Source organism: Pantherophis guttatus, chromosome 4 (assembly GCF_059756535.1).
Source record: "Pantherophis guttatus breed Tessera chromosome 4, ASM5975653v1, whole genome shotgun sequence".
Taxonomy (NCBI): Eukaryota; Metazoa; Chordata; class Lepidosauria; order Squamata; family Colubridae; genus Pantherophis; species Pantherophis guttatus.
The window spans coordinates 31,829,481-31,853,019 of NC_142066.1; the positions used below are offsets into that span (position 1 = coordinate 31,829,481).

Below are 23,539 nucleotides of genomic sequence, written 5' to 3' on the forward strand. Positions count from 1 at the left end.
TATCAACAGCACAAGCTCTAACCCTCTCCTTGGCCCCGGATTCTGCATCTCCTCCGCTGCGCTCTTCAGCTGGACTAGATCCCATCCCTCGTGGGTTAATCCCTGAACCCATACAACCCACCCCCCTCCCGGGAGGCCTCCCAGCCTCATTATTTACATTGGAAACCACCCTCCTCCCAGATCCCCTTAAAATAGAGTTTGAAAAACTATCTAAAAAACCCCAAAGCTTCCGGTTCTTAGCATACCACCTCTCAGGGTTCCAAAACCCGTCCTCGAGGGCGGCCCTAGATAACTGGAAGGGCCAAACTTGCGAGAGGGGGGAATCTCGCAATGCTAGGAGCTCTGTTATTGAATACATCAGAGGTGAGATAGAATTGGAGGCGATGAAAGGCCATTTTCTTCTTAAGGTGTTAAAGATGGTTTAAAACAGATGGTTAAGACAAAAAGGGTAAAGTAGATAATTGTACAAGGAAGCTAATATACTAGAACATCGGAATACCATCTCCCTCTTACGGCGATGGGAAGTCTTGTGATTAAAATAAGTTAGTCAAAAAGGGGGATGAGAATCTCAGTGACCGCCCTCTCACGGCGACCAGTCCAGAGTTACAGAGACAAAGGAGAAGATGGTCCGTCCCATCCACTTGTATAAATATTACAAATAAATTGTTCAAGACTCTCTATGTCTATGCTTCCTCCCTTTCTGATACCTGCAAAATCCAAAGATAAGGTCGAAAAAGCAAGGTGGAGCATCCAGGCGGAAGAGATGAAATCAAATAATCAGGATAACTAGGATAGTCAAGGAGGAAAAGATATTTAAAATAAAGGCTATAAGCTGATCGAACAGCTGCAAGTTTTCGCTGAATGGCCAAACTAGGTCTAGGTCTAGTAAGGGGGTGGGGGGAGAAACAGTCAGGGGAAGATCAAAAAGAATCATGTCTTCAGTTCTCAGCCCCCACCACTACCATGCTCTTTCAGATAGGGCCATTCAGGTGATTAAATTATTTAATTAAATTAAATAGGTGATTATTACAATATAACACCTATTTAGTATTCACCAACTGACAGTTGCATTATGGAGGTACATAATTTGCTGTTGACAAAAGTCAACATTTTGATTTGAGACTCTGAGCCTGAATAATAATAATAATTTTTTTAAAAAAACCAAGGAAGTTTCCCACCCTTCTGACTATATTTGCTCTTTTATCTGCATAGTGAATGCAGGTTGCAGATCTCTTCCCTTGGTGTGAATTTTGGTTTATTTTTGGGCAGAATTGCAGTGATCCTGTCACAGCTCTTTTGAGGTCAACTTTGTTCCATTTTTTGGTTTCATTTTCACACCGGGAATTATAGGTTGTAAAAGAACAGGATCCATGCAACTTGCCCATAAACCATTGTGCCATATAGGGGACAAGGGAATTTTAAGATGGTAAAACTTCTCTTCCCTCCCTCTTGAATTTCTGCTCTTTTTCAGCAGACTTTTGAATGTTTTAACTATCCTAACATCAGTAATTTGGATGAATGAATAAAGAGCCCAGAACAGAAAGGATTCTGCTGAGATTTCAGGCTCGGCATTCATGTGCCTTCTGTTATACCATTCTCCTATTTTAGTCCCTTGAGAAAACAGTGAAAGCAAGCAATGACGCAAACAGTCATGTGCTCCCTTGCACATATACTGAGCACTTCACATTCATTCACATTCCTCCATTGGTACACACACAACTCACAGAAGCTCTGATTGTCTAGGAGTTTTAGCTGCTTCATCATTACCAAATGCTTTGTCACCACGTGGGATCTGACACTGTCCTCCGAGGTATGTCCCATGTACAATCATGTACAAATAAATATTTGCATGCAATCTTCAACTTACTTTTCCCCAGGCTTTGAAATAATGCTCTTGTGCTGAAGTGTACAGAAATCACTTTCTCACTTCAACTTCATCTGCATGCGTACACTCCCCAATCCCCTCCTTCCACAAATTAGATTTCTCCCAGCCATATCCATCCTACCACTATTTAACACATTCATCTCAGTACAGTATGCAATTTTATAGGCCCTATATGAATATGGGCTCTGGGGAGATTATACCTATTTATGCATTCCTTCCATAACTGAAAATTACAGAACACGTTGCCTGCCCATATCTCTCTGCGATTCTACACATGCACCACCATGCCAATCTACCTTACAGTACAAACAAGGTCATTGTTGAATGGAATTGTATTTAGCAATTTCAATTAAATTTAAGTTGGTTTTACTGCAGACTGAGGTGCAAACAAAGTTTCGCATATATCTGCACTTAACTACAACTACACACTCCCTTTCATAGATATTAGCACATTCTATATAAAATGTGTGTTGGTACACTCAAACTTTTTCTGAGAGTATGTTTATATATTAATGTATGTGTGTGTGTGTACATGTACATACGTACATATACACATTATATTTCATATAAAGATGAATTTATACTCCCATACACTGTTTGCTCTAATGCACCCAGAAAAGCTCTAAGCTATGCACCAAATATGCCTTTATACATGCATAGAACAAAATCTTCTTTGGCAGCACAATTCTCTCCAAGGCTATGCACATACTTGAGCTTGCTACACACACCACAGATGCATGCATGTCATAATACAATGCAAGCATGATTGCTCTTGCTTATACAACTATGTACATAGATTCTCCATTCATGTTTATGCTTGTGTGCAAAACTCTCTTTCACTCTCTACTCTCATCTCCTTTCTTGCAGGGCAAAATCTTGCTGCTTGCTCTCTGCACTGCATAGAATTCCCGTCCCGTCAGCACTTTCTACAAACAAATCCTAGAATCCTTTTTGAAGCGCAGTGCGGTGCCCAGGAACTGGAGGGGGGTGAGAGCAGGAGGAGGAAAAGATGAAGGGGAAAGCCAAGGAATTCAAGGGAAGGGAGGGAGATGAGGAGAATGAGAAAACCGAGGACTAGATTGACGCTTCTACTGTAGAGAAACTGTTTGGGTAGAACCTTGTTTTTAAGAATGGCATTCTCCATGGAAGAAAGGGAAATAAGGACAGATCTTTTGAAGTCCCAAAGGAGTGCTTTTCCCAGAAACCATCTAGTGGTTCTGACCCACTTCCAGAGCTGTGTATATCACATACAGTTTTTCCAGCTGCTTGAGGTTTGGGGAAGCAGGCTGAATGGTGCCCTCATCCCTTAATGCTACACGCTGTAGTCTACATTCATTGCCCTTGCAAAAAGTAATGAGAAATATTCTATATGGGACCTCCTTCAGGCAGCACTGGGAGTCCCAAATCATTCAGATGGAAATAATGACTTCTGTCTCCTGGGAACCATGGCATGGTTGGGGATAGAGTACGTGGGAAAGAGAATAGATATGACTCATGTAACTGTTCCCGGAAGGTGTTTGTGAGGCAGGAAGGAGACCAGCACAATGTCACACAGCAAAGGCATGAAATGCTCAAAAAGACACGGTCAACTCACCACCATCTTTTAAAACTTCTCTTCTTCCAGAGAACTCCCCAATTTTTGGTCTTATGCATTCCCTCCAACCCATTAGGATCTTACTAGGGAACTCAGGATTCCTGTCACTTGTGACTGTCATTGGCCCTGCTGCCTTGGCTAGCCAACCCCCGCCTTCCATCTTTTCCCAGGGCTATGACTGCCCTTCTGTCAGTGCAGGAATAGTCCTTCTTTTTTGAAATACATGAAGGAACATATTGCAGTAGCAGATGGAAGATCCAGCAGGGGTGGAAAGAAGGAAAGGAGAAAATAAATGTATATGTGTGTGCATTTGGTATAGGGCACAAGGTCAAAAAAATAGAACTTTATTCTGAAATCTCTGAAAAAAGCCTGACTTAGCCAGCATTATTCCCTGAGATGACCTTATCTTTAATTTAGCTGTTCAAAGCTTCCGTTCTACAACTTGTGTGGAGAGGAGAGGGAGAGGGAAAAAAACCCTAAGCATAGATCCAAAGAATATGGTGCGATATTCTTTGAGTATTAGGCAAGGTGTAAGCACTACCTAGTCAGTTATTTTTATATGAGAACCAAAATGGAAACTCTTTCTTTAGACATCTCTTTTCTGTCTTTCTATTTCTTTCCAAGTGGATGTGGAGCGTGGAGCTTGAAATAGATATATATTATTTTTTGTGTGTGTATGCAGTTGCTTGGTTTCTAGGAAAGAGAAACGAATGAGAAAGAATAAGACTAAATGCCCCCCTTAGCCTTTAAATGTGATGTGGAATAGGTGCATATTCCAAAAAAATAATGGCCAGGACCAAAAGATATATTTGCCTTGAAGTCACTTACATTTAAATTAACCATGTTTAGAAGTCCATGAATGTACTTAAGGCTTTTTGGGCAGCCCGTGGTCTTAGATTGTTCTCCTTGGGATTAAAATATGAGTCGGTTGGAGGAAAAGGGTTGAAATAGTCTAAGTAGGAAATGAATATTCCTAGATATTCAGGAAAAGGCTGGGGCCTGTCTCATTAAAAGATGGGTGGTAAGTTTCAGGCTTTGCAGGAATCATTTTGCTAAAATCTTCCAGATTAGCTAAAGAAATCTCTGAGCTCAAGTTCAATTCAGAGTTTGTTTTTATCCCCGAATCATCGAACTTTCAACTCCTTCAGTTTCAGATTTAAGATAGAGGAGCCTTCTTATTATGATTGGGAATCAGAAACTCACTCTAAATTACCACTCATTTTAGCTTTCTCTCTGTTTACTTGGAGATTCACTGAGGGTTGAGAGGTGTTGTAGACTGCTTGAGAAGAATCTACCTGGGTCATTAAGCTTGGATGCCTGGATGTATGAATACCTGAACTCATGTTGGTTGAACAAGACAGATTTGGAAAGCCTACGGCTGATGGTTTCTCTAAAGTGGAGAGAAAGACCAACAAGGGTATATAGATGGATAGATCATATTGGAAGGCTTGTAACATTCCTTGAACCAGGCAAATAAGCACAGACCTGTCAGAGATGAGCAGGTAACATTGCTTGGAAAGACAGTATCTCTCCCTAGCCATTTTGAGGTAAATTTGGATAATAGCTTATGACTGGAAATAATATAATGAAGTAGTGTTATGATTTTAAATCTCTACTATAGGCAATGGTTGATCCTGAAAGCTGTACTTTCCGTTTCTTCAAGAAGATCTATTTTCATGGGGAGATAGGAAACAAAGTAAGTAGATGAATAAAAGGAGTGGGTGAGGGGAGGAAGATAGTGAAATATATAAACATCAAATGCAGTGCAGATGGATATTGATGGCAATTAAACTATAATCCCTCTCCAGTGATTTATTTGCAATGCCTCTATTTCCCTACCCCCAGAGGAATAGTCTGTGGCTGCAAAAAAAAAAAAAAAAAACCATCCAGAGCCTTGTGGTACCTAATTAATTTATTATGGCTTGATAAGGAGATCAATGCTACAAAAGGAGATGAAGTGAAAGGTAGCAAACGAAGGTTTGGAAACATAGGATAGTTTTCATCTAGATCAGGGGTGGGGAACGATGGCCCTTTGATGACTTGTGGACTTCAACTCCCAGAATTCCTCAGCCAGCCATGCATGTCCACAAGTTATAAAAGGGCCATTTCCCCCAATCCTGATCTAGACAAACAAGGGACCACTTTGTTCTTGCTGAAACAGGAGTGGCTTTTGTTTGAGTAGGAACAAGAGATAACCTCTCCAAATGCTCTAGGAATTTCCCACTCTTTCCACAAAGTTTGTTGTACAGGTTGTCATTGACTTACAATAGTTCATTCAGTGACCATTCAAAGTTACAAAGGCACTGTAAAAAATGACTTATGACTTTCCACACTTATGACCATTGCAGCATCCCCATGGTCACATGATCAAAATCCAGATGCTTGGCAACTAGTTCATATTTATGACAGTTGCACTGTCATGGGGTCATGTGATCCCCGTTTTGCAACCTTCGGACAAGTAAAGTCAATGGGGAGACCAGATTCACTTAACAATTGTGTTACTAACTTAACAACTGCACTGATTCACTTAACAAATGTGGCAAGAAAAGTTAAAAAAATGGGGCAGGGCTCACTTAACAAATTTCTAATTTAGCAACATAATTGTTGGGCTCAGTTGTAGTCACAAGTTGAGGACTACCTGTACATCCTTTGCCAGAGCAAAGGAAAGAGCTCAGGAGCTAGAAAAGTGGGATAAGAATGAGGTCAGTCCTCTTTTGTCATTCTCCTTTTGTGTGTGTGTGTGCCTGCCATCATCCACTTTGATTTCACTCTATTGCCCTATCTTTGTTCTTCTTTAAACCATGTTTTTATTTGTAAACTCATATGGAAGAAAGTAATTATGCTGAAATTATAATGTCCCCTTATTCCTATACATTTCTCAATAGTGCTTTAAATACACACACACACACACACAAGCACACACACACAACGTGCACACACACATACACACACAAATATTACTTTCCAGAACCTCACTGGCCTTATTTCTTTTTTGTCCTTCTTCTCTGTAATAGCTGAGTGGGATACTGCATTTATCATCCTCAAATGACACCTTATGCGAAATCCTTAATATTATCTTATCTTTAATGCAAAGCACGATAGAGTAACCTCGGTTAGCGAGGTCTGGAAGTAGGAGAACGTTTCTGCTTCCGTTCGTGTTCCTGTATATTCTTTCCATCAGCTGCTTCTGCTGGATGCAATACTGCAGTTCAGTACCACGGAGAGCAACATAAAGAAGCCTGGATTAAAACCGCAGTAGCCCAATTTTAGCTCCACAAAAAGGGTCGTTTTTCTATATTCATCAGGGGGAGAGATGGAAAGGAAAATATTTGTTTGGTATGGAAAGCCTTAGAATAAAGGGATCAGACACTAGTTACTAAGTCCTTCAAGAAGAAGTTGGAACAAAAGACAATCAAATAAAATTGAAGAGTGGAGTGGTACAAAGTTCTTGAAACATCTGTGAAAGCCATCTAAAGTCAAGCAAGTTTATAGATGGCTGGAATCGCATACCATACCAATCTCTAAACCCAGATTAGAGAGTTTAACATGGTTTAACATTATGCAATGGTTCCTACAATATGCTAAGGTAATAGCTGGATTTGTGCAACAATGAAAGCTTTTAGCCTGATTTAGGATATTGTGAAAAGCTAGTCGGTTGTACTGGGGATGAAAAATATGAAAGAAATGATGTAAAATTAAGACTTCTGAACTTTCAGAAATTAGGGGTTGCACCTAGTCTTCCGGGAATGTGAAGAACCTAATGAGATATGTTGAGATTCTCAAGCAAGACAAGATGGAAATATCTGTATATACATCATCTTACTGGAATCCAAAGTATTCCACATATTCTGCAGAAAGAAATGAGTTGCAGGGTTCTGAATTTGAGGAAGGTAGTTCTTTCTGAGTCTTTGATGAAGTAGCAAAGAAGGATCATGGATAAAAAAAAAAGTATGACATTGTGCAGTGGAATTGGAATTTGGGGAGAAAGGACTAGGAGAAGTGAATTAATATGACTGGTTTTTAAATTGGAGAAGCGGGATAAAGTAATCTGAGGGATGAGTTAAAATCCCGACAGATTCTTTTGGAAAGATTTTGAATAGTAGGACAATAAAATATGGAGAGCTTGCAGTGAGGACTGGGAAGGACGCCAGTCTTGCAGGTCAGAATGGTGATCACGAACTGAATTCAGAAAGTTGTGGAAGTAAAATGGAGACTGCTAAATTCAGACAAAGGCTGTTGGATGTCAAGACTTGTGGGTTCACTGAGTGAGGAAGTGTATAGCTAATGTGCTGGGAGAACCAAAATGCCTCTTGAGCCCTTTACTGCAATAAATAAGAATAACTGGTTCTTGCCAATGTTTGGAATTTATTTTCTTTCTGCAGTCATTATTCACAAGCATCATTAAAAGCCTTTTTAAAACCCTCTTATTTATCTCCTTTCACATCCTTCCTCCTTTACATTCCCCAAGAAGTTGAACCAGAAATTTTACACCTCTGTTTAATCATGCAAGGAAGATTACAATAGAAAAATTAATATAAAAAAGAATGCAGTTGGGTTGTTCAGGATTTGAGAAACAGAGAAAAGGGAGATATACACGGTCATGGGATTTGGGGCGCCTCCAAAGATTCGCTTTTTCTTTCAGAGTTGAGAATTTTTTTTAAAAAAAAGTATGATATTGTGAATGAACCTGAGGCAGAAAAGCATAAATAAATTTAGTTAAAAATACATAATTCTAGCTCTGATAGATCTTATTCTGCTGGACGAGCACTAGTATTTTGAGTGCCTCAGTTACTCTTAGATCAAAATACAACTTCAGAACTAAATATATGAGAGGAATATATCAGGTATGAATTCTAACTGCAGGGCTATGTTAAAGGGAAAGACAGCCTTGAGTCAAGCAAGTTAGCAATTATTTGGATATAGCTTGTTATCACCATCTTCCTGATTTGTTTTCGAACTTTCCAGTGCAAACTGGAGCTCTGGACTTTCTTAGTGGTCTCCCACCCAAATACTATAACTAGGTGACTCTTTATTTTCTTTTTGATCAGCCAAGGTCAGTCAGGTACTGCAGAGGGGAAAATAACAGTTTTTTTTAATGATGCTAAAATTAGTGCTGGCTTCCTTATTTTAGTCAAAAGTGCAGATCTACTGTAAAAAAAGAACCCCACTATTCAACAGTTGTAATATTAGGAAAAGATAACTGTCTGCATTTATTTTCACATTTCCTGGCATATTGGATGACCTTCTTCTTCTTCTTCTTTTTTTTAGCAAGTCCTCCATTTAACAGGAAACAGATTTGTTCTGAGATTTGTTCTGATTTTTCGCCCTCCATTTCTGTCCCCCTTTTCCTTTCCTCTTGCATATATTTCTAATGAAGTTTAAAAATGGCACATACCGTATCCTGAAAAACCCCCCAAAGAATCTCTTAAAGATGATCACAGTAAATTGAGTTGGGAAGGTATTAAAGGGGATCATAAGGCTATTTAATTTGTGTTGTTTTCTTTGTTCCCTGTTTTCTTGTTGTCATTCTATTCACACGTGATCTGTTAAGGTGTGACCAGCTTCTGATTTTTTACCACCATCAACTAACCAACTCTCTTTAATGTCTTCAGGGCACCCCAAAAAGTTTTTGTTGTTGAAATGATACAGATGAACTTATGCACATTTTGATGGCCAACTAGGCTCTCAAATTATCTATCATCCATAACTAAGTACTTGGTTCTGCAGTATAAAAGCAGTTATCAATTTTTGAGGTCCCAACAGCTCTAGTTAATGGATATGGAGAAGGGTATAAGATCACTATAGAAGTAAGAGTATATACAACCCTGTAAATAACTGAGATTGGGTGGGATACAAATTTAATGTATTATTATGTTTGGTAGCACAGCCAGCCAGATGTTTAGACTGCATTTGGCATTTTTGCCCACCTATTCAGTCCTTCCCAAGAATGTAGGACAGGCAGATGTTGTTGTTTAATAATATTAAAGATATTGTCACAGGATGTAATCAACTGATGATGATTTTGTCAATTTTGATGGTATTCAAGTGGTGCTCCAGATGTTTTGAAATTGCACCCAAGGTGCTTATTACTGTTGGTGGTATCTTTGTTTTCTTTTGCCACAGTTGTTTTATTATTATTTGGATTACATCTGACATTTCCTGTTTATTTTAAAGAGTACGAAAAAGCTTGTGCTACATTTTCTATACATTCTTCACCTCAAAAGGGAGGTAAACTAACCTGGAACCTGCAAGGAAAGATAACTTGAGAGGTTCATGCAATCCTGTACTGAGTTGTCCATCTACAGTGTGGAGGAAATGCAATCTCTGGAGCCGTGAGATCTTTTTTTCTATGTGTATATCTTCGTTTTATGAAAACAAATGTTTATATTCTGGAGAAGAAAACTTTGACAATAACCCTAACCACTTTCTACTGAGAAGAAAATCCAACTGCGTATGATGGGATTTATTTTCCAGGAACATGCTTATATTTGCAATACACAGCCTGTGAATTAATTCAACTGGCATAATATGCTCTACAATCTATTCCCTTATCCACATTATTGGAAGTATATATTTACTGAAGTAATCTTGGGACGCACGTGATATAACTAACAGTTTGTCTATATTCTTTAAAGGAATTTTAAAAGTTTGAGAATTGAACACTGCCTGGAAGGAAGGAAGGGAAGAAAGAAGGAAGGAAGGAAGGAAGGAAAAGGAAAAGAAAGAAATAGAAAGAGGAAGGAAGGAAAGAAGGAAGGAAGGAAGGGGAAGAAAGTAAGTAAGATGAAAGTAAGAAACTACATAAACAGATGAAAAACTTGATAATTGGAGGGGATGAAGGATCCATCTACAGATATGTTGTCTTTATGAGCTGCCTAACAGTTCTCTTCATGTACACACTCAACTTTTCAGTATTCCAGCTGTTAGATGCAACTATCCAATAAGTGTTATCAAATATACAGGGTTTTTTTAAATTTGATTTATATGCTGCCCTTCTCCAGAGACTCAGGGCGGCTTACAATGCGTTAAGCAATAACCTTCATACTTTTGTATATTTATACAAAGTCAGCTTATTGCCCTCACAAACTGGGTCCTCAATTTACCTATCTTAGAAAGGATGGAAGGCTGAGTCAACCTTGAGCCTGGTGAGATTCGAACTTACAGTAATTGCAGACAGCTGGTGTTAATCACAATGCTATCAGTCTGCTGAGCCACCAGAAGACTGGTGGTGAACTTCAGTTTTGAAGTTCCATCCTGCCTTTGCAATGCCGTAAAATATCCATCATGGTTCTTAGCTGGAAACTCAGAAATGTGGCTTGGATAGACCTTTTACAGAAGAGTTTGGTCTATCTGCCTAACCTCTGTTCTGCTCCTTTAGCTAGTTGTCTACCTGTTCTTTCTAGCCCGCATCTCTTCCTTTTCTTTTTACCATGTCAGAAAGTTGGTGCAGGGGGTGGGTGGGAGAAAGACAGAAGAAATGTTAAAATTGGGCCACTTAAATAAGCTCTGCAGCCTTTTTCTGTAGGCTTTTGATGCTGATATATTTCAGGAACAGTAGGCTAGACAATGAAAAGTCTCCTTCCACTGTCTTCAATAGGTATTAATATCTTATTCCCATTATTTTTCTTGGGTGGGTGAGTTGGGGGGGGGCTACCAAAACTGTAAATCAAATCTTTTTTAAATACAGTGAGGGGGGGACAGTAAAGGAGTGTCATCTCTAGTCCACCAAATGGTTCTCCTCCGTTTATGGAAACTCCTTACTTGATGCCCGCCCAATGCAGCACCAGCTCATAATCTCGGCTCCTACCATCCACAATCGTGGCCCCCTCCCTGGTACTAAAATTCCTGCTTTCTTTATTCATCTTCCTTCCCACTGCAACTTTTCCTGGCTGTGCTCCCAACTATGTGGGGGAAGAAGGAGTGGAGGGGGGGGGAAGGAGAATCGATGAGGATATCTGACAGTGTTTGCAGCTTTGAGACCCACTGCCTGGGAGGGAAGGAGGAGGGGGGGAGAGGGAGGGAAGCTGCCACAGGCTGCCAAATGCCTGCTTTGCACTGCAAACTCTGGGGTTTCCACACTGCACTGCGGTGCCCCCTCCCCCCCCGCTCAACCTGCTGTCTCTGCAGTTCAGAAGACAGCAAAGCTTTTAATATACGAAAAGGGGGACTGGGAAGGTGAGGGTCCTTGTCAGCAGCAGCAACTTGAGTTCTTGTGCAAAACTGTTTGATTGGGGTGGGGGTGGGGGGTTCACTGCATAGAGAGAGGAGGCAAGGAAGCCAACCAGCAGGCAAGCAGAGCAAGGAGTTCTGAACTGCAGTGTTTGGAAATGGAGGGGGGGGGTCACTTTGAGGAACATTGTTTCAGCTTGGGGGGGAGGAGCGGTGAATCCAGAACTGCAATGCTGAAGAATGCTAAGAGTTTCTCCCCAGTTGTGTAAAGGATTTGCATGTGTTTAGAGACTTAAAGACCTTAGAGATTGGCCTTGGGGCAATGGGTATGTGAGAGTGAGGGGCCCAAACTTTTGTGTGGGACAAGAGGATTTTAAGAAGGGAAGGTACATCTGATAGCAACCGTGAAGGGAGGCAAAGAGAACACGAATGAGGGCAGAAAACCTCAGTGTGGGGAACAAGGAGGAAAGAGTTTGTAACGGGCTATCAGCACCTCCTGCCGGGAACCAAGACATTCTCTCTTAACACTGAGAAGCTAGTCATAACTCTGGAGCATGCGTATTAGGGCCCTCCTGCCGCTACACATTACTACTTTCATTCACACATTTATGTGCTGTGGCATTCAACTTAGGGTCTTCACTCCCCACCATATATTTGGCAGCCTATTTCTGCTGCCTCACACAATCTCACACATTATCTCTGTGCTTCTCAGTGATTTCTCCTCCCCCCACACACACTTCTCCCTTTCCCACTCTTGGCCTTTTGCACACTTTTCCCGAAACTCAGATAACCTTCTCTCTCTCCACTCTAGGGCACACAACCATCCAGCCCCAAGCTCCGACCTTATTTCCTTGACACAAAGCTTGGCTTAATCTTCACTGCCAAATCCATTTTTTCTTGCTCTGCCCTGCAGGGATAGATATCTGCTCGGTTCCCCAATTTAGTATCAGATATTACCCTAATCTAATGTCCTCCAAATGTGTTCAGACTACAGTTCCCATTGTCCCAGGCAGCCTGTTCATGAAGCTACATGGGTTATGAGAATTGTGGTCTAACTTCTTTAAAGGCTTCCAGATTGAAAAGAGTGTCCTGTTCAATTGCTCACTTTCTGGGCATCTCCTTTCCACATTATTTGTCCAAATTTGTGCATGAGATACATCTGGTGCATCCTCCCCCTCCTAGAATGATTTCACTCCCCCCCCCTCCACTCAGCGCCACTCACACCTCCAAACTGGCACATCCTTTCATCCATATCAAGTGCTGCATGTATAGATTATACCTTTAGGAGGGTATTTTGTCTGTTACTTACTGCTCAATCAGCATTTGAAAGAAGTTAGCAAATCACTGCATGCCTACCTCTACCACTAAAGTGCGTTTATTCCAAGTAGCCCCCTCTGTTTTTTTTTCAACTCACACACACACACACACACACACACCCCTTCTCCTAAGAGTGCAATTTCAAGGTTCAAGGACAAGTGCGGAAGATGCTGTGGGAAAGGGGCGGGATTTGCAAGCGGAAAGGCCCGCTTGTGGAGAGAATCAAGATTCAATTACAAAATCAAATAACAGTTGTTGCTTTTTTCATGGGCCATTTCTCCAGCTCACTTTGGAATCTGAGCTAGTTGCAGAGTGTATATTTTACATGGCAGTGCCAAATTACGAACACGGGACTTAAGTTTGGTGCTTGCCTACATTAAAATTCTACAGCACCCTCCCCGAATTTGATATCCTCCAACTCTGTTAGGATTGCAACCTAAGAATTCCTTGGAGTTGATTTTGTGGTGTCAACACATCAGTGCAATTCTGGCACCTGCGGTCTTAAGGTCTTAACACATCTGGAGAGTACTAGGTTGGGGAAGGCTGTCCTAAGAGCTATTATTACTCTATGGACATTTTTGGGCTACCTGGTGCTAGGACTATAGGTGCTAGGACTATATTAGAGTTAAGACTCTATTTGGAGGGAGGAGTAGGATTTTCACCCATTTACCCATTACATAACTCAAGCTGACATTAATCCCATGTCCCTCTTTGTGACACTAGTCCTATAGAATGTGCTCCATCTTCTTCTAGAATGTGCTACACCAAAGGTAACCCAACACATCTGTCTCCTCCTCCGAGCCTTTCTTGCACCTGGTTGTCTCTTCTAAGGTCTATGTTTATAACTGCAAAATCCTAGTGGGTTGTTCATTTACTCTGCCACCAAATTGACGGAATCACAGAAGAGTCAGGCTGATAGCAACAGTTCCAAGAACCGTCTATGTCTATTTCCTGATATTAAAGAATGTGTGTGTGGGGGGGGGAGAGAATCTTAGGAAATACAGATAGGAAAGATCACACACGTGGAAGGAGAATACTTTCCTAGCAGGAAAGTATTCTCCAGATGTGCTGGAATTCAGCTATGCTTCCACCACCACCCACCCCATCCCCAAAGCAGTCATGCTAGATGGAGCAGTGGGGAGGAGAGGACCCCTAAGGAGACCTGTCTGGAGGAACCCCCACCCTGCCTGCTTCCTTCGGACTCACCCGGGCCATCTTGGAGGAGTAGGGGTCTTCGAAAAGCGCCCAGACCTTGGGCTGCCAGCTGGACCACCAGCCCAGCTTGCGCCCGTCCTCTTGGAGGCAGAGGCGCTTGAGGTCGCCGTTGTCCTCATCTTCCTGGCTCTCAGGGGTCTCGAAGCTGTCCAGGGCTTCCTCGGCGTCGCGGTGCTGCCGGTAGTTCATCCAGCAGCAGGCTTCCACGTCTGTCTCATCGATGCCCCAGAAAGCCAGCTCTTCCTCGAAGAGCGGTCCGCAGACGTCGGCGGGGCAGTGGAGCTTCCCGGTGCGGTAGTAGTTGAGCACGTAGGCGAAGACCTGCGGGTGCCGGTCGAAGAAGAACTCGTCGGCTTTGGGGTCGTAGTCGAAGTTGCTGCAGGCGTCCGGCTCGGTGAGCCAGGACAGCCGCGTGCCCGGCAGGGTCTTGAGGGTGCTTCGGTAAGTCTCATGCCGGATGCCGCCCACGTTGATGACGATCTTGTCGTTGTCTTCGTTCCGGCCCATCTCCCCTTTCAAACATGACTTGGACGGCGGCTTGTTCCCAGACTTGCGCCCGCGGAAAGAGGAGACGCACACTGAGCTCAGCATCGGGGGCGCGGGCCGGGCCGGGCCGGCGGGGGGGGAGCCGCCCCCGAGGCTGGGCAGGTGTCAAATCAGGGGACGAGGCGTCATCGCGGCCCCTCCTCCTCCTCCTCCTCCTCCCGCTCCCGCTCCCGCTCTTTCTAGACGGGGCGGGCGGGCAAGCGAGAGGAGGGAGTCCGCGGCTCAGCGCCCGGCTCTGCAAAAGAGAGAAAGGAAGGGACAGGGAAGGTGAGTGCGGACGCTGCTCCGCCACCCTAACTCTCCCCCCCCCAACCATCCGCCGCTCGGGATTTCTCCCCCTTCATCCCGCCTGTCGCCTCCACTGTCCCCTCCATCCACCCACTCCGAGCGCGCCACCTGCACCCTTTGCCCTCGGCCACCGCCGACCCGTCTTTTTTGGGCGGCCAGCCTGGCCCCCTCTGCTCTGCTGTGCTCCCTTCCTGAATCCGCGATCCCACCCCCCCCCCCGCCGGCCCCCTTCCTATCCCACTCGGGATCCCCTCTGCGGAAAGCTGGTGACCTCGACGGGGACCCCCGCAGCCTCCTTGCTTGCTATCCTGCCAATATATCGCTCCATTTCTGGTGCAGCTCAGTCCCTTTGCAGGTTTCCCTCAGCTCTCCGAGGCCCCTTCATCTCAACTCTCTCTCACTTTTGCCTCCTTCCTGCAGTCTCCTCCTTTATCTTCCTTTCTTCCCTCCTTCCCCTTCTTCCTTCTTTCCATTAAGTCTTTTCACTAATTTCTTCCGTTCTTCCTTTCTTCTTTTCCATTTTATCTTTTTATTCATTTCTTCCCTCCGTCTTTTATTTTCCATTCAATGTTTTCCTTCCTTCCTTCCTTCCTTCCTTCCTTCCTTCCTTCCTTCCTTCCTTCCTTCCTTCCTTCCTTCCTTCCTGTTATTCACTTATTTATTTTCTTCCTTACTTCCTCCTCCCTCCCTCCTTTTAGTTCAGTTTTTCATTTTTCCACTCCGCCCCCCTCCCCCCCTCCCATGTTCTAAAGATTTTCTCCTTTTCCTCTGAAGCTGTTACTGGTTTCCTCTTTGCCTGTTTTTCTGGTCCTGGTTCCTACTCTAGATTTCTCAGCCCTCTTGCCTGATTCCCTCATTTCCCACAACCCCACTACTTTCTCTGCCTCCTGTCTTCTTTCTGTTCTTCTTCTTTCACTCCTTCTTAGCTCTGTCCAGCATTCCTTCATTCTGGGTGGTGGGAATCACTTCAGGGTATACTTTCCTGAAGGGAAGAGAGGAACCGCTGGGGTCTTCCTCCTAAGAGGCAGGTAGGTGGAGGAGCAGCCCAAGGCAAAAGAAACCCTTTGCCTGAGCAAATCTTCCCTTCTCCCCACTTTTCCTTCCATTCCCTGCTTCACTCAGCCTTCCAGGCATCAAACTTTCTACTCCTCTCCTTTATTTTCATTTTCTCTCCTTCTCTGTCCTTCTTTCTTTCTTTTGCTTCCCCTCTTTTTGAGCCTCTCCCTCTTTTCCTTTTTCCAGCTCTTCCCCTCTTTATTGCTGCTTAGCCTGCACTGCCCTTCCGCTGCCTTTGTCCATTTCCCCATTCATCTCTCAGGTTCCCTATCCCCTCCGTCCCTCCCTCCCTCCACTTTCCTCCCCCCATCCAACATCTTCCCCTTGTTGAGCCACTTTTCAGGGTTCCTTTTCTGCTTCTTCTTCAGTTCTTCTCCCCCTTCCAAGAGTTGCCAATTTTTTCTGTGCCCTTTCCCTGCATTGCTCTCTAGTTGGTTCTGGAATAACACTGCCCTAGCTCACACTATTTGCTGATTGAGCAGCCCTTGGTGCTGCTTTAAGCAAACACTCTGGTTTTGCTTCCAGGCAGCCATCCACAGCAGAGCTGCTACTCTGCCCAAGTTCTTGGTCCTTCTGTGACCCACCCACCCACCCTATTCGCACTGCCTTGTTTCACCTATGAATGACCAGATTTTCCTTGAAGCTCCTAGCATGGAGTTTTCCAGATAATCCTCACTGGCTGGGTACATCCAACATGCCAAAGCAGTTAAAAGCTGCACTATGTGCTAAGCCTAGTTCAAGAAATCTTAGCTGGGATTTTTAATATGTTATGAAAACTCAGCTTGCTTAGTTAATTTATGATCCGGTGAATTGTGCAAATCCAGAAAATGGATCAATTCAGTAACCAAATTGTGTGTTGTGTGAATCCAGCCCCCATCTACATGTTATAGTCCTTTCAGTCCCCCTTCAGTGGCCTTTCTGCAATTGTTCATACCTTTTTCTACCTGTACTTTCCCTACAGAAGTCTTACAGATCTCTTCTCCTATTGGCTGGCTCTTATTGTTCCCCACAATGGGTCAAACTGCCACCCCAATTCTTCTTGGATCCTCATTCTTTCTAGGGCCCATATATTCTTGCCCTTGACCACTTCCTTTGACCTCTTTCATGACCTCTGCTTCTATTTCAAATCCTGCTGCCTCAGAGATCCTCAATCTCTGATCTTTAGGTCTTCCCTCCTTCCCTTCCTCTATGTATTGGTTTTGACTATTTTTACAAAGATTCCCTTCTATATGTACCTCAACAATCCTCAAATCACAGTCCTGCAGTGTCTTAGTCCTTTGTCAGTGCAACCATCCTTGGATTCCAACACATCTCAGAACTTCCAGGCTGGGAAAAACACTTTCTCCCTACTTTTCTTCCTCTATGTGTTTGTGTATTTTTGTGTGTAATGTCCCTCAGGACCAGAAGAGTGTTGGCATGGCTAGGAATGAGGACTTTGTTATACTTACTGGATTAAAGAAGTCAGGATAATAAGGTGGGGTGAAAAGGGAGAAGGGACATTGGAAAATTTGTACGAATGTATGTATGAGTGCAAGCTGTATTTTTAGACAATTTCTCTTGGCCTGAATTGGCTTGTGTCCCTCCCCCCCAGGTTTATATAACCTTTCCTTTTATTTTATTTCATTCTCTATTGTGAGTCTAAAGCAGTGCATTTCAACCTCAGCATGCTGGCTGGGGAATTCTGGGAGTTGAAGTCCATGCATCTTAAAGTTATCAAGCTTGAGAAGTATTGATCTAAAAGCACATAATGCAAAGCTGGGCACATCTGGATCTGCTCATTACCTAGAAGGGAGAATGCCTAGAATTTGCGTCCATATTCACTTGAAGACCAGTGTCTGGATTTGGGAGTCTTTGAAGATCAGTTGAGAGGAAATGAGAAATTTTAGCCAATGGATATTTAACCAGACTATATTAAACTTGCATCTATAAGACCTCAGCAATAAGATGTTTGCAAAATGTCTCTCCGACATGATCCTGCATTTACTTGTTCAGAAGTAAATTCTACTGTGTTTAATGGAGTTGCTCCATATCAGTTCATATCAGCTGCTGTTCATAACAGCAGCTGATATGAACATAACAGCAGCTCTGTTATTGTGAGAATTAGGGAAAGGGTATTCTAACAGAGGCTTTCACCCAAAGGAATATACAACTTTTAGGAATGTTTTTTTTTTAATGTATGCTTATATATTGCTTGACGTCTCAGCACCAGCAAGGCAGTAACCTCGATGTGTGAATAAGCCATAACAATAGATATATAACACCACAGATGAGGTTTCCATATATTTGAAATGCAATGTCACCCCATGAACAGTTCACACATTCAGCTACTAAGCATCAAGTTTCTCTCTTATCGAGTGACCTATACCTAGAGGAGACCTAGTCTGACCACTGACAATAAGGAAAAGCATGACAATGCAATTAAATGGGTGCATGTATATTGTCAATAACATTTTGGTGAGATTATTTTTGTTCAAGAGCCAGATGGGGAATATTGGTTTGTGAATACCAAAGGGGGGGGCAAAAAAAGGCTGGAGTTTCACTAATTGCTGTTCCTTTTCTCATGGAGTAATTGTCCACGTACACGCAAATGCATGCTCTTATGTACCTGAGTTTAGACATTTGTAAAGGGAATGTAAGCCAGTGTGTGTGAATTAAGTCTCAAGTGTTCCTAAATCAACATGGCATGTAAGGTTGTGCAAGGAATAAAAATATACAGTTAAGGGAACAGATCTATAAAAGCAACATGCAGGAAAGTAAATAGCTATCCCAATTTTGAATCTGTCATTTAGGATAATTGGCACAACTAAATTCCTAATGAACTGTTCTCACCAAGAATGAGTTTAGATGTTGGATTCCAGCTTTTAAAATCCCAAATCCTGCACTTTCCATTTCAAAGTTAGCATTTTTTATAGTGTGTATATGTTTGAAATATATTTGCTATTCCAAATACAGTGAAAGCTATAATCTGCTCCCTAATATATTTCCAAAATCAAAATATATAAATGTTTTAGGAAGGATAACTGAGAAAGAGGAAGGGTATAAGATGAAGCATTTAGATTAATTGCCGTTCCGGTTATGCTCATCATTTCCAGCTGTTATGGTCACTGGAGTTTTGCAAGAGGTTGGAAGTATTCCACTGGGATAAAGCTGGCTTGAAAGACGTGGGAATAGGAGGAGCCAGCTTCTAAACCCCTCCACACAGAAACATCTTCAGAATTTTATTATTCAGATCTGCAACCTGTTCAGCCTGATGTAGACAGCAATTCCTAAGGAATCAAGCTGGGGTTCCTTCTAAGTAAATTCAGATAGGATTGGTTTGCCAATTTATTCAATGGCAAATTCTTGCAATTTACCTTCATTCTAAGCTTTATTGGGAAAGACTGACTGAAAATTTATTTGTTATTATTTTAAAATATAGTTAATTAACACATTACTAATATTCTGAATTGCTTTTCTATATGTCTATTAAAAGGCATTTTTTTTTTGTTTTGGATGCAATTTAATTTTTCATAATTACAGATGAAGGCAAAATGCAAGGAAGTTAGCAACAACCTCATATGAATTTGGAATGAGTGTTCCCAAGCAGAAAGATAGGTTATAAATTGAAATAATACTGATATTAATAGAGCACATGTAGCTAGCAATGGTGCATGGCTGTTTTCAAGGGCAGGAGCCAATCTGTTATTTTTCAAGGCTTCCATTCCCTAATATTTGTGGGGCCATCTGGTTCTTACAGCTTTCTTTTTGTGCTTTCCTGTGAGGAAGTATGTCAATGTGATTGGCTTTTTCTTACAGAAATAATCTCACTCTAACTTCCCCCCTCTCTCTTTCTGTTCTCTCCCCACATTTTCTGCCCTACCACAACAGCAGAGCAATGGATAGCACACAAAACAAAAGCTGAGGACATCACCAACGCATCACCATACAGGAATGCAATGACACCATCAAATTGTTGCCTATTTTTCATGTGCATCTATGCATGCAAACATTTCCCAATTACTGACCATATTTTGGCATGGTAGTTTCTCTCATGTGCCAATTTCAATTAAACATACCTTGTTTCCCTTTGGAGTCATAATCCCAGAGACACACTTTCATACAGGCTGACCATTCAATCATATTAAACCCTTCCTTCCTTCCTTCCTTCCTTCCTTCCTTCCTTCCTTCCTTCCTTCCTTCCTTCCTTCCTTCCTTTCTTCCTCAAGATGTAATGGACTATGACTATGACTTCCATACTCCATACTTTCCAGACAGCAAAGGTTCTCCTAAAATGATGGGACTTGTAGTCCAGCATGTCTGGAGGGCCTGAAGTTGGGGGTGATTGAGCTATCCTTGAAGTCATGGCCCTTGCATTCACACACTGCAGTGCATAGATTAGACAAATCAAGATCTCTCCATCTCCCTCTCTCTCTCCCCCTCCCTTTCTCTCTCTCTCTCTTTCTCTCTCTCTCTCTCTTTCTCTCTCTCTCTCTCTCTCTCTCACACACACACACACACACATTCACACACAGTGATGTGAGCAGGCAAATAGCCATCAAACTGAAAATCAGACCTGTATCCTCCAGAAGATGGTAAAGCAGTAAGTATCAATAGAGCACAAGCCATCCTTGTCTTCTGTCTATTTTTAACATGCTGCTGTCCAGTCACAGGTGCTGAAACTCTCACTCCTCCCCCACCGTCGTCTCTGGCCCGATATGCTCTCTTTGAGCTCCTTTTTTGGGGGAAAAACAACCTGCACATATTCCCCCCCCCCAACCAGCTTTTTGACTATAATCACCCCCTCCCTTTGCCACCCAACAGAGAAAACAAACACACACTGACACACACCAATAGAGCCACTAAAGGCCCATACTTACCTGCTAGACCAACCCTTTTGGCTTAGTGTTATTTTTGAGAGAGGGAGACAAAGACAGAAGGAAAGCCCGTGATGAAGGGAATTACCCCGTCTCTCCGCCAAAAATAAAATAAAAAATAAAAATCAGGGAGCAGGAGAGAGGTTATGGAATGCTTCCCCACCACCACCTTCAGGGGACTGAGATATCTCTGTAGCAGCGCAGAAGGATGGAGTCGATAATTGATGGTGAGGTGGAGGGGTGGGGGAACAGGAGACGCAGGATGTTGCTGAATAGAGTCACTGTGTCTGCCTCTTCCCCCACACACCTTGTGTGTTTCTGCTTCCTACCCCCCCTCCACCCCTGGTCTCCGGATGCAGGGCTGCGCCTTCTGGTACTGCAGACCCTGTGATGACATCACTACCTCTTAAGGTGGAATTTTGGGGCATCTCCTAGGCTGTCTTTGGATTGGATTGGATTGGAGGTGGGGGAACATTTCATTTTCTGTGATTGGGGAGAGCTGAGATTCAGAGAAGCACAACACGATTATGCTCACAGGGAATTGCAAAAGAAATAAACAACACCCAACCCCAACCCCAGCTTTTCCACTTGTGGCTGCCACCAGAGATAAACAAGTGATTACTGGTTGGGGAATGAATTTGGGACTATGGCCTGAAGTGCTATGTTCCCTGGAGCTGCCACATAAATATCCATCCACCCACCCATCCATCCATCTATCCATCCATCCATCCATCCTTATTCTGAACTAGGTTATCTAAAGTTATGGTGCCTAGAAGGTAACCTATTCTACTCTAAAAACATTAGAACCTTTTGGGAGAGTAAAGGTACAGATGGTGAAAGTAGCCACCTTAAAGAGAAAGAGGGCTTAAATACTGGGGTGAGTTGGGGAGATTGTTCTTGAACTGCTGAACTGCTGTCTGTGCATGTGGGGACATGCACAGATCAAGATATGGTAGGGTTTGCTATATAGGAAGAGGTTGACTTTTATTTGAAGTGTGTGCTACCTTGCAGGACACACAAAAGGACCTAACATGAAGGGGCTACAATACTCCCATCCTACGTGCTACTCTTAAGAGGACTGTTGTTCTTTTGAAACAGGCATTTTTCCTATATCCCAGGCATACTGTAGGATCAGAAAACTCAACTTTCCTTCTGGTGGGTTAGGTTGCACTCAGATGTTTGAGGATCAGTTGCTCTCTTTCTTCTCCCTACATCTCAGTCCAGACAATACTGAGAGGATTTTTAAAAAATCAATTCCAATCACCCAGTCATTGAAAAAAGATGGTATTAATCTATGGGGCATTAAAAGGCCACCCTTCTGGCATACATCCAATTTCTGCCATCATAACTAAAGTCTGTTCTAAAATCCATTGCCACTAACTGCTGAACATGCAAAACAAACAGTCATGGGAATTTTGCCCAGTGTGTCACAGGCTCTCCAGCCCAGAATTTCAACAATTTAGCAGGTAGCCTATTAGATACAAGGCTGAAACTGGTTTCTTATTCCCAGATCTGAATATGACACGGTAGCTTCAAGACAACAAGAGGTTGCATGGGGTATTGATTAGGGGACTGCACTGGACCACTCCCAGGAGATGGAGGTTGAAATTCACATCTAATTATTATTCTCAGTGGGTGAAATTCAATCAATTGCTATTTATCAACCTAATCAATCTCAGCAGAAAAGAGGGAAGACAAACTTTACTTATGTTCCTTGAAGGAAAGGCAGTATTTAAACTAATCAAGGAGAGAAGCAACCTAGAACTAAGAAGAAATTTCTTGATAGTGGAACAATTTGCCTCCAGAAGTTGTGAATGCACCAACACTAGAAGTTTTAAAGAAAATGTTGGACAACCATTTATTTGAAATGGTATAGGGTTTCCTGCCTGAGCAGGAGTTGAAATAGAAGACCTCCAAGATCCCTTCCAACTTTGTTATTCTGTTCCGTTCCGTTCCGTTCCGTTCCGTTCTGTTCCATTCCATTCCATTCCATTCCATTCCATGTAAAGCTCTCCTTGAATCCTGATGCCTTTAGGGAGAAAAATAACCATGAAGTTCTAATAGCAACAATTTAAAAACAGTTGCCTTCTTCCAAAAGATGATCTGGACTCTCCAGCCTAGCCTTCACTTCTGATATTCCCTTGTAGTCTCCTATATGTGTTTTAAGAATATCAGGTCCTGCTTAACTTTCAAGATTAGCTAAGGGCTGCCACCTACTGTAGATAAGAGCAATGCATAAACAACCAACAACCAAGTATTGGAAGAAACGGAGTAAAAATGTAAGAATCAATGCTAGGACCTACTCATGTTGTGGCCGATTGCAACTAAAATGCCAGAAGTTCTTATTGCTTTCCAGATAGTGCCTTTTTTTAAAAAAATGCTGTTTAAAAATTTAAAATAGCATTTAATATTTGCAGAAAGATGGAGGGCAATGGGGCAGGCAGCCATCAGTATGCATGGCTTTTGCAGGGGAAAAGTCTCAGCCTCTTGTACTTACAATCTAAAGTGGAATGGAAGAGAAAAAAATGGAGGAAGGGGAAGAAGACTTTGTCCAGCCTGGTTCCCTTTAAATCTCTCTTCCTTGGGACTTCATGTCCATCGCTGATGTGCCCAGAG

At 42.6% G+C, this 23,539-nt stretch overlaps 1 protein-coding gene and 1 long non-coding RNA gene across 7 annotated transcripts in view; one reads left to right on the forward strand and one right to left on the reverse strand.

Moving 5' to 3' along the window:
* Window positions 1-21,289, reverse strand: part of LOC117669133 (voltage-gated potassium channel KCNC1-like) — a 62,369-nt gene extending 41,080 nt beyond the window's left edge. For all 5 annotated transcript variants that reach the window (XM_034423322.2, XM_034423328.2, XM_087893927.1 and 2 more), the window contains exons 1-2: window positions 20,927-21,289; window positions 14,172-14,961 (exon numbers count right to left, since the gene is read on the reverse strand). In XM_034423322.2, coding sequence (XP_034279213.1) covers window positions 14,172-14,771 — 600 coding nt within the window. In that variant the 5' untranslated portion in view covers window positions 14,772-14,961; window positions 20,927-21,289. The remainder of the gene's footprint in view (window positions 1-14,171; window positions 14,962-20,926) is intronic.
* The window catches only part of LOC117669134 (uncharacterized), a 64,989-nt gene that overhangs the window by 36,328 nt on the left and 5,122 nt on the right, over window positions 1-23,539 (forward strand). The window contains exon 1 of one of the 2 annotated variants that reach the window (XR_004592378.3): window positions 14,869-14,993. The exons of the other annotated variant lie outside the window; for it this stretch is intronic. This is a non-coding gene — a long non-coding RNA (uncharacterized LOC117669134). Of the gene's footprint in view, window positions 1-14,868; window positions 14,994-23,539 lie in introns of those variants that run through there. 2 annotated transcript variants of the gene reach the window in all.